The sequence below is a fragment of the Neodiprion fabricii genome, chromosome 2 (genome assembly GCF_021155785.1).
Source record: "Neodiprion fabricii isolate iyNeoFabr1 chromosome 2, iyNeoFabr1.1, whole genome shotgun sequence".
NCBI lineage: Eukaryota > Metazoa > Arthropoda > Insecta > Hymenoptera > Diprionidae > Neodiprion > Neodiprion fabricii.
The window spans coordinates 21,654,112-21,664,985 of NC_060240.1; the positions used below are offsets into that span (position 1 = coordinate 21,654,112).

The 10,874-nt window shown below is 39.5% G+C and overlaps 1 protein-coding gene across 1 annotated transcript; it reads left to right on the forward strand.

Annotated features, from left to right (window-relative positions):
* Nucleotides 1-1,284: 1,284 nt before the first annotated feature.
* Nucleotides 1,285-8,509, forward strand: LOC124175124 (chymotrypsin-like elastase family member 2A). Its single transcript, XM_046555045.1, has 5 exons — nucleotides 1,285-1,881; nucleotides 2,228-2,468; nucleotides 4,674-4,819; nucleotides 5,347-5,621; nucleotides 7,583-8,509. Exons 1-5 carry the CDS (start codon nucleotides 1,788-1,790, stop codon nucleotides 7,754-7,756), a joined length of 930 nt encoding a protein of 309 aa, XP_046411001.1. The 5' UTR covers nucleotides 1,285-1,787; the 3' UTR covers nucleotides 7,757-8,509.
* The last annotated feature ends 2,365 nt before the right edge of the window (nucleotides 8,510-10,874 follow it).

Sequence of the window (10,874 nt, forward strand, 5' to 3'; positions counted from 1 at the left end):
AGTCACCGCATCTACAGGTAAAATCATTGAGATTGGAGGAGGGGATGAGTCCATAAACTTGAAGTGGCCATGTCCGATTACAGGCCTACGTTTTATTTATTAGCAATAATTTTTTTTTCCGTATAATATTTTGTCTAGCGCAAAGGAATACTGGATATAAGATGAATATTTTTCTAACGCGCAAACTAGTCATAGGGGAGAATAGTGCCCGTGGACACTTTTGTTCGGAATGCCAAGATCTACAACGTATAAAATATCCAGACGATTTCACTAAAATTCAATTCGCATAAGATTATTGTGGGGTTCTTTGTCATTTTCAAAAATATTGTACAGCATTGATAACGTTGCGCGGAATCGTAGGTACAAATTTTTTTTGTCGCAATGATTGATTGAGTAAGTATCTGTAATCAAATTGTGCCGTGTATCTTCCAATATGATATTCAGTACCAATATTTTATCAAGTAAAGTGCAGTGCTTTATTTCACTTACGGAAGAAAAAAAGAAATGATTTCAGCGGATAATTTCACCGACGAACTTGAGAGCCCACCTGAAAAGATATATGTACAATTTCGAAAAATACCAGCTTGTTTCGTTGAAATGTCATACGGATAGCTCAACATAGGGTTACTTCGGCTACATTTATACAATGCGAGGTACATTTTGTCGAAATCTATCTTTTCTCGACTAACCGAAAGTACGTTTTACCGATCGTCATTTGTCTCAGTGTTTACAATTGGCTGACTTCGCAATTTCTCCAATCTTGGGCCACGAGGCATGTGCCGATCGGAAAACTGTAGCCTGAATGGTGCCAATTCAGACTGATTTACCTACCTTACGTTTAAAAGCTTATGGCACACTTTCACAAAATAGGCCATGTACCATAGGCCAAAATACATGAGCAAGTACTTTTTTTCACAAATTACATGATCCTTATAACAAATTAATGATAGCTAAGTACATTCGTGCCTGAAATTGCACGTCCACACTAAAATTTGAGTGAGAGTTGTCTAATCAAAAACAGAATATTTCTATTTTTCATGTTTGAGATTTATTTCAGAAATCAGAGATTGAAAACGGGCGATGAGAAAAAATTAAAAATTTCTGCGGAGAGTTTTCACGAGTCGTATACTGTCACAGGGAAAATCTTTGGTAAAGGTAAAAAATGTCATGATCAAACCTTTGCTGAGGCACATATTTATAGTTGTGCGGGAGTGAAAGTTAGTCATGACGTTAAGAAATTTTTGCCGGGCAAAAATGCAGGCCCAACGAATGAAGATCCCGCATTCTCAGGGGCGAGATTTCCTAGACAGCGTCCCGTTTCCATTCTCGCAGGCTACAGCTCAAGATGAGTCCCCTCCTTCCTCGGCGGTGTCTGCTCATTGTCAGCGAAGCACTTTCCTCGTGGAGTGCGGGCCTCATAGACCAAAGATACGAACGACGAGGACTACTAGCAGACGAGACCAGAACTGGTCTAGTTCCTTGCCGATCGCTAGCGTCAAAGCGTCGTTGACAACGTCCGCAGATTTTCTGCGAGCAATTGGTCTTGACGCGAGAGAGTCAGTCGTTACACTAAAAATCGAAAGTGTGGTTGGCCTGTGGAGTCTGCTGTCACTTCCAGGTTCTCTTGTGAAGAACGCGACCATCCCGCCCCAGTTAATTGGTCCGAAAATTATATCCCGCCAACGAACCAGTGCTCGTTCTAGCATGCGTGAGACCAGAACCGACCCTTTCAGTCTGTGAGATTGGCTCTGTCTCCAAAAGGTGCCTATCGAACTCCGTCAAGGGCGATGAATTTACGCGCATTTGTAGCGACCGCTCATCTCGTCACCCTCTTGCATAATGGACTGGGCATGATGAAACTGGATAAGCACGAGCACGAAAGTGAGTACACAGTTATGTAAAATTCTGTTTTTCTTGATTTGACTTTGACTCTCTTCAATTACACGGTTCCCGACTAGATTCCAATGCTTTTCAAATTTTGCACAAGCGTTTGTATACTTGGCACTCTTCATTATTTGAAAAATTAGTATACGTCGGTAGAGATCGAAGCACCCCTGTACCACTTGTGAGTATAACTTATTTCGATCATACGTACTGTCGTCAGTACGGCCAGAATTGGTACATCCATTCTATTCCACGTTCCCTTTTTCCGCGTCAGATTGGAATGAGGGATGGAGCGAATTGCCAATTCATCCAGGGATTAATCAAAACTCTTTGAGTTGCTTAGAATGCGGGCGAGTCGCTTCTACGCAGAGGCAGTCACGGGCTGCGAACGACTCGAGGACGGCTACCGCTACGCCATCCACCACGGGGCGAATCTTCAACGGGAAGCCGAGCAAAAGGGGCGCTTGGCCTTGGCAAGTTTCGCTCCAACTTCTTCACCCGAAAATGGGCTTCATCGGACACTGGTGCGGCGGAGTTCTCGTCGATCCGATGTGGGTGCTGACCGCAGCCCACTGCATCCACAAGTAAGATGAACATGACCCCGGTTCGTTTTGAGTAACATGTGCAAAACACTGGTCGGTTGTGAATGAAACTTTGAGCGAATGATTTTGAAGATCAGGATTCGCAGTGAGTTTGGTTGTTTTGATTATCCGATACGAGGAATGAGTTTTGAATCTTTCTTATCGGAAAATTCAACGATATTACAGGGTGATAAACCTGACTTTGTTTGATACGAAATGCAAAGAAATTTCCTTTTGTTATTACTCTGAAAACTTATTTCCATATTTAATGTCTCTGAAAACGTATAATATAATAGGTCTAAACGATTTCTTGAAAAGTGCAATGTAATGGTGCATGTTTTTTTTATGCATTGTCGCAATTGACAATTTGTGCAAATTCTATGAATTTGCCAAAAGTTACGAATATTCATGGAAAAAACTTCTCTGACAGACTACAACGACTATAAAATTGACATACAAACTTATGTTGTACACAGTTGATTTACTTATATGCGATTTTTTTAAATCGCTGAAAACTTTCTGCGTACGTTGTTCGAGACACAGAATTCGTTAATGGTCACCTTGGAGCGCTTTGTCGGATCAGAAAATTCACGTTGAATTCACGAATTGGTAAAAGGGTCAACTCGATGCGAAATTTCAATTAAATCGCGAAATGCTCGGCAGGCTTTAGTTGCCGCTTCGTTTGTCGCGTCGACAGCTATTTCCTCGCGCTGTTTCCAAGGAATTGGAAGCAGCACATAGAGAAGTGAAAAGTTTCTGAACTGCGACTTTGGTATTCGCTCTTCTTAACTCGATAACAAACGCGAAACTAAGTTCGTCAACGAGTATAAATGATGTGCACATATACGTATACGTATACATATACAAGTTCTCCCCTCGTAGATCGGAATCATATACGCAAAGGCACACCATGCAGACGCATGAAATCAGAGGATTATAAGACATTTTCAATGCTGTTAGTACACTCACTATCTGTTAATTAGGCAGAGAGAACTCTTTGTCTACTTCGATGACTCTCTCCTCGCGATGCCGTCTTGCCATCGGGTTATATTGCAGTTTTTTCCTTCCCACTCGTTCTCGTTCGAGTGAAAATGAAATGAAGAGATATTTCATTCTCTCTACGCGTAAATAGTTCACTCAACAGTCCGTTAACTCACAGCAATCAGCGATAACTAGGACAACACTTTTACCACGAACTAAGTACAGCTCTACGTGATTCACTTGCTGTACAGATTTCTAATAATTTCAATTTATTCGGTCCACAAAACGCTGCAGTCAATTCACAGATGAGCCGGCAGAAGGTAAAAAAAAAAGTAGAGTAAAACAATGATATCTTGTGACCGCGGAATTTTTCAAGTTACCTACGATTTTAGCAATAACATTGTCACATTCTCACTACAATTAAATACGTGATAAACTGACTCGCAAGTTAGTCAGTGATTAATCCTGCACGTATATTTTTCACAACTGATTAAGTCAAATCAATAATTTCGACATTTTCAAAATCTCAAAATCATTGTGTACTAGAATCATTATTTACAGAAATACAGAAAAACTGTCGTGGCAAAGTAGGAATAGTAACCTTATAATGTAACAACTCTATATAGGCCACTGTAACCATTGCAGGATTTTATGGGTTTGCAAAAAAAACTAAAAAAACCAGATCATAAAATGTGTCACTTGTGTGAATAAATTAAAACTTTTTGCCGTTCCACAATATTAAGCTCTATTAGTGAGAATAACTGAAACTTACGCTCATATTTCATTCTGTAGAAAATAGTCATTTATTTTTTGCGAAAAAAATTAAAATTACGACAGATCATCGATGAAAATTCTCTATGTATGTTCTTCAAAATATCTGAACCTATCCTGGTTGCGTGAGTCAAAAAAAAATTATAATAATATCTGACAATCAGTGCTATGTAAAAAATGTCAACATGTGTTCTTTCGAATCCCCCCGTCTTGATTGGAATCTTAACATTCACTGTACCCAGAAGCATACATTACTAGTCTTTTATCTGAAATTCTGTTAGGGTCCAGAAACTCAGAACTTTGATTATGATGTGTTATAGTTTTTCACAAAAGTATTTTGACAAAGCATCCTATATCCCTTACTGATCTGCATTACGACGACCCACGAGATCTTGTTGTTGGGCATAATACTGATTTATCGATTATCAGTGAAAAAACAATTTTCTTTGATTCCAGCGAACTCTTCAATTTGCCCGTTGGCGCCTTATGGACAGCGGTGGTTGGTGAATGGGAGCTGGACTCTAGGCGACGAGGATCTGCTCGGCTTCCGGTGGAAAGGGTCATCCAACACGAACGTTTCAACAACTACGTCCACGATATAGGTTAGTAAATCATCAGCCATGAGCCCATCACCTATATCATACCATCCGTGTGCACAGTGAGAGAAATTCCAATAGTCGTGATTACGCTACAGTCCTTGACTATTTTCATTTTTAACCATTAATCCTGGGTAAAAAATAAAAATGAGTTTTGTAGCTGGAATCAGAGAATTCAGTATGCATGTCACTATGTTTGTTGATTTTGGTCACTCGTGGTAGATTTTCTTGTAAATATTGCGATGATTTGATTCTGGTGAACCAATAAATTGATGTTAAGACCTTACTTGACTGAAAAGATGTAGTTAACTCAAACACGATAGATTTAATATTGCCACACAATCATAAGATGTGGTACATAGCGACAACTAGAGTCCCACCAAATGTCTGTACCACATATACCACATTTTCTTGTAATTCCAGCAATATGTAAGCCGTCACTGTAACGTGATACCCATTCAGCTATAATTTTATCGTAATGATAACAAATATACATTTTGTGCAATTTATCTAAATTTACTTTGGTTATACAGCTCTCTTAAAGTTGGTCAGACCAGCCCCACTGTCATCCATGGTGCGGACAATCTGTCTGCCTGACAAGGACGTGAGGCTACAGGAGCAAGCTCACTGCGTTGCATCTGGCTGGGGTCGATCCGGTCCTTCACCAGCTCTTTCTACAGCTCTTCTGGAGGCCAGCGTCCCTCTGCTGGAGCTTGAAGACTGCGAAATAGCCTACGGACAGACCGTGCCAATCCGTGGTGGGCATCTTTGTGCTGGACATACCGATGGTTCGACTGGAAGTTGCGTGGTAATGGGGTTTTTACTTCCAATTAGCTCAGCTGTAAAAACTTGCCTATCTAAAATGAATAAGATCTTCACGAATTTGTACAGACTTTGAAGATTAGCAACAGTACAGTTGTTCGAATGTATTAAAAGTTAAATCAAACAAAGTGAGTAGCCCACGTAAATTATACGAACTTGACTCATTAAGAGTTTGGTTCGCATCATGCAGCGTAAACTGACATTCTAGTGTGTCTGAAACTTGCTTTACCAATATTTAAATTCTCAAAGATGTGTAAGGTGTACAGTCGAGCCATGGCAATTTCCAAACAAAAGAATTACGAAATGAAGACGGGACAAGTGCAACCGACAATGAGTTTAATCCATGTAAATGAGGTCAGGGTATTGTCTCCTACATACGAGGAAACAAAAAAATAACAAATTTAAACGCAAGAGCTCAGTTATCAATACCTTTCAATACCTTTGAACATTCGTTCGAGCATCATCAATCATAGCCTTGATTGAAATTTAAAAAAGTTTTTCTTAGCTCTTTGATCGAATGAAAAGACATGAGGATGAAATCAATACAGATGAGACGTAATAAACTAATGCTTCAATTTCATGATGACAACAATTCATATCACGTGATTCGTATAGAATTAATCTACAAATAAAATGAGCTATTATTAATTGAAATTGAGTAATCTCTACGAATTTGGCACTAACAATAGGAGATCGATAGTTTAACCTGCCTCAGATCATTAGTTACTATCACCTATTTTGGTCAATATCCACGATTTTCAATTTTTCCTGCATCAAAGGAATAGTTTTGTAGTCAAACTTCTCAGAACTTCGTTTAATCTTGATTTTAAATATCGATTGTTACTACCTGAATTTGTATAGAACTTTTATTTTACTGAACTCTACACCTGATACATCGTTAATGGCCAATCTCTCAGCAGGATCACAAAGCATTATGTATAGTGATCGATTTATTCGTAGATTTATTACTATACAAGCGACTATGCATTGCCTTTACACCCGTGACTGCACTTCCTTCGCTGCACTGAAGGGGAAAGCTATATCGAATCAATTATTTCCGCTAGCGTTGATCAATTACACTTCAGACATGGTTAATCGAATCAGAACAGATTTCCTTTCTGGACGGTCTCTTGTGTTTTCACTCGAATGTTTATCTACACTAAGTTACAACCGACCATAAACATGTTACGAGCAAGTACTAATCGGCAACACGATTTCCTCTGCTACTGAAATAGATAATAGATTCAATATGATTGCCCAGTATACATAGCATACATAAATCGCTGGTATATATGAGGCATTCCACACCAAACCGACCTACGTATGACCCTTACCATCAGCGATTCCTTAAATTTTGAAATATGAGATAGAGTGTACAAGAAAATCATTTTTTACTGAGCTTCAGAATTTTTGGATCACGCCTTCGATTTTTACTGCTCTCAAAAACACAGCAACTCAATTTTCGAATTACTAGCTCGAATCGATTGGCTGTAAATTTTTCTCATGAACCCTTTGTTAATAAACGAAAATTTCGAGACTAAGATGAAGACGGTCAAGCTTTTGGTGTAGAAACTACAGGCGACACAAATAATCGCAAAATGAGAAAGGTCGAATGAAATATAAATTTAAAAAAATACAAATTCATATTTAATTCGATTTTTCTCACTTTTGCAGTTTTAGTATAGATGCTACAGGTGAACAAAGTAATTGAATATTCGACCGTAGGACTTTTACTTTCAAGGATTTCTCTTCGTGAAATATACTCCAAGTATCTGTAGCAGAACTTGAAATGACGCATTAGGCTTTGAAAACATCGTTGTCACTATTTAAATTATAAATTTAAACTGTGAGTTAACGTTAAGTTATTTACGAGTGCATGAGATAATCAATCACAATATCTCAAAAACCTGTAAAAATCTGACGAGGTATTTATCCGCCATTTTTCAGGGTGATTCAGGAGGTCCGCTACAGTGTCGGCGCGCAAACGGCGACTGGGAATTAGCCGGTGTCACGTCATTTGGCTCGGGGTGTGCGCAGCCTGGTTACCCGGATGTCTACACCCGTGTGAAGCACTATGTAACATGGATTAGAGACACCATTCGAGCTGACAGAAACTCGTGAAATCACGAATAGGTACTGTCGATACATTTCTCAACTCAAACGTTCGCACTTCCTTATATGCGCCATTGCAGACGCGATGTTAGAGTTGATTTGTGGCATTGGGGTGGAGTGCAGTGTCAATTGAGGGAATCGAATGGTTCAGTTCCTGATTATGCTTTGAATGGCTTGATTTGATACTTATTAACTTGTACAATCAGTAAAGTAAGGTCGATGAGTTTCGAGGATTGATCGACCCTCTTGCGAAGTAAAAAAAAGACGAATCCTGATCATCATTAGCAAGTGAATGATATTTGAGTACCTGAATGCAAGAACACCCAAAGTAGATTAGTAGTTCAATATAGCACCGAAATATTTGTCTAACGGACAATGCGAGTGACTTTCAGATGGACAAAACTATTTCAATGTATCTGTCGATCTTGAACAAACGCTTGAGATCTAATGATAACAATTCCATTTTGATCGTGCGATTGTGTATTTCTTGCACTTACCAGATATGCGGCACTGTTCCACGTGGAACAAATTAACTGCAAGAGTATCTAGTTCAGTTATGATTTCAACTTCGATAAACTAAAGCTTGAGATCAACTACGTTTTCATAAGCAGCGGGTGAAACCTGCACAACAAATTTATCGAGTGAAATCACCGAGCCGCTCATTGTGATAAATAGTTCCTTGTAGATGTAAGAAGCATGCATTGTCCATTAATTAGTTTTGTGAAGTTTTTGTAGCGAAATAAAATGAGTAAAAAGCCGCGATGACGGTACTATTTCAAATTGATGGTAATTATATTGCTGGAAATTTATCTCATTACCAATGTATTTTGTGTTAAATGACGAAGTTGTGAATTTGAGAAATGCTCAAATTAATATACTGAAAAAGTTGATCGTCCAAGTCGTGAAAGTATTACCTCCGTCAATACAAAATGTGATGCTATTTTCGCAATCACAATTTACTCCTTCACTAGGTTCTTGTTGCTTAGAGGTGACTGAAAAACAGGAACCAAGACAAAGTTTTATCTGCAGTTTCTCATTCTTGATTTGAAATTTCATTTTTTTTTCTTCTTATCGCAGAGTCAATATGACAATGAACGCTGAAGTCGGCTTATACGATAAGTTCAGTTGATTTGTCCTTACACGCAAGTCGCAATTAATCTTGCTTGCGGAAATGAAAGCGCATATGTTGACTCGTTCGGGAGGGGGGGGATCTCTCCGCGTTATTGTGGATCTACTCATTACTTAACCCCGACATTGTATTTCTGTGCAAACAACCACGTGGCCAGAATCCATAAGTGAGAAGATATGTGGGTAAACAATACGAACCGATAACGGAAAGTGATTTGCTTTTGGCACCGAATTCGTCGGAAGATTGGCCAGACTCGATCAAAGGTACATCGTAGACTTTTGCCTTTTGGCCACGGAAGATATATTTGTAGTTCATGGTGCTTGTAGTGTGAAATCTTTCTTTCCAGTAACCAGATATTTGAAATTGAGCTCAGCTTTGCTCTGTTACGTGAGAAAGCTCTGACCCGTGTTTGACGGCATGTTATTGGAGTAACAAAGTTCCATCCATTTCATACTACAAGGCTTCGTCTTACAAGGCCGCGGAGACTCGGTGGCAAAAGGCTCTCGCTCAAATTTTAGCGCCCCGAGTTTCAGGTTTTGTCAAACTGCCAATCACCCCGGTACAGATGGCGAGAAGGGACGCTATCAACTCCTGGGGCAAGGCGAGGTTGTCTCCGATTGCTTATTCATGAAAATTCGAACGGACGGTACGACGTACGACGCTACTTTGAAAGAAAGCCCATTTCCTCGAGCACCTTCGGTCTGACTATAGGTATAACAGCTGTCTCACGGCGCTCTATCAGAATCAATTTCAAAGCCTATCTCAACTCGTATCATTGTACAAATCTGAACATCTGCATGTCTGCATTTGCATAACATGCTCCATTCTACTATACCCACCCTGCTTCTCTCGCCGTTACGCAACGATTCGATGCACGTGGCAAGGCTCTCACGCTGCAAGGGTGGATGTGGCGCGATGCATGCACCGATAAATATGAGCTTGTTATAAATGTATCCAGGCTTCATGGATCCCTTAACTTGACATGTGGTGAAATTATAGAGATATCGATTTCTCATTGCAATTGGCACGCGCACGGAACGCCACGTTGTCTCGCAAGCTTCGATGTACTATGTTATTAATACGTCGTCTCACGGAGAGCCTACGGATGTATTCTCTATGATTACACCATGCAGTAATAGACGCAGTATAGTCAGATCACTTAGACGGGAGAGTCGGCCGTCTCTCGCTTTTACCCGCAACACCTGCACACACTGTATAACACATTAAAGTACGTACTATTAAACTTGTACTACAGGGAGGTGCGTGTTTTTGCTTCAATAAGAACCTCTGGATTCACACAAATCGAATATGCTGAAAAAGTTTTGGGTAATGAAATATGGTATAATAGGAATGAAAGAGGTGAGAAGGACTTTCTAATTTCCTTCACAAAACTTCTTGCAAAATGCTACTCACGGCCCTTTCTGTGAGACAATAATATTTTCATACGTATACGTACAAACGTAAGTGTAGTTTTAGCTTTTTTCTTCACATACATGTGACTACGGGATAAATCTGCGTTGTTTGTGATGGATGGATCTGACCATTATCATTCTAGGGGAAAAGTGGAGTCAGTTTTAGTAAAATTGGACCAGTGAAAGCGAGGAAAATAAAGCTTCACTATTGATATTACAGTCATAAACTTCAGCGATCTACGATACTATTTTTAAATTATGCATACAACCGATATCCTTATAATTGGAGCTCCAGTTGCACCAACATACCATAACAAAAAGATAACAGTTTACTGCTGAGCAATAGCTGCGTCGTTATTACCAATATATTACCTTCAAAACCCTCGCTCGCTATAGCTCGCTCGGAGTCGGTATGCCGAGTATGGCTGACTGTTGTACTCATTCGATCGCTACGTTCGCTCACTCGATTGGATTAGCCTTGCTGTCAGTGGTTTACCGGATATTCGTAAAATGGTAAAATATAACTGTCTACCTGATAATTGTGCTCGGATGGATCGTAGTGTTTTTTTTTTCTTCTTATTTTTTG

Excerpts from the sequence above, each read along its gene's own strand:
- LOC124175124 (XM_046555045.1), top strand. The coding sequence starts at position 1,788 with ATGAATTTACGCGCATTTGTAGCGACCGCTCATCTCGTCACCCTCTTG. Across the intron at positions 4,820-5,346 it reads CAACTACGTCCACGATATAG|CTCTCTTAAAGTTGGTCAGA; the intron begins GTTAGTAAATCA and ends TTGGTTATACAG. Across the intron at positions 5,622-7,582 it reads GTTCGACTGGAAGTTGCGTG|GGTGATTCAGGAGGTCCGCT; the intron begins GTAATGGGGTTT and ends GCCATTTTTCAG.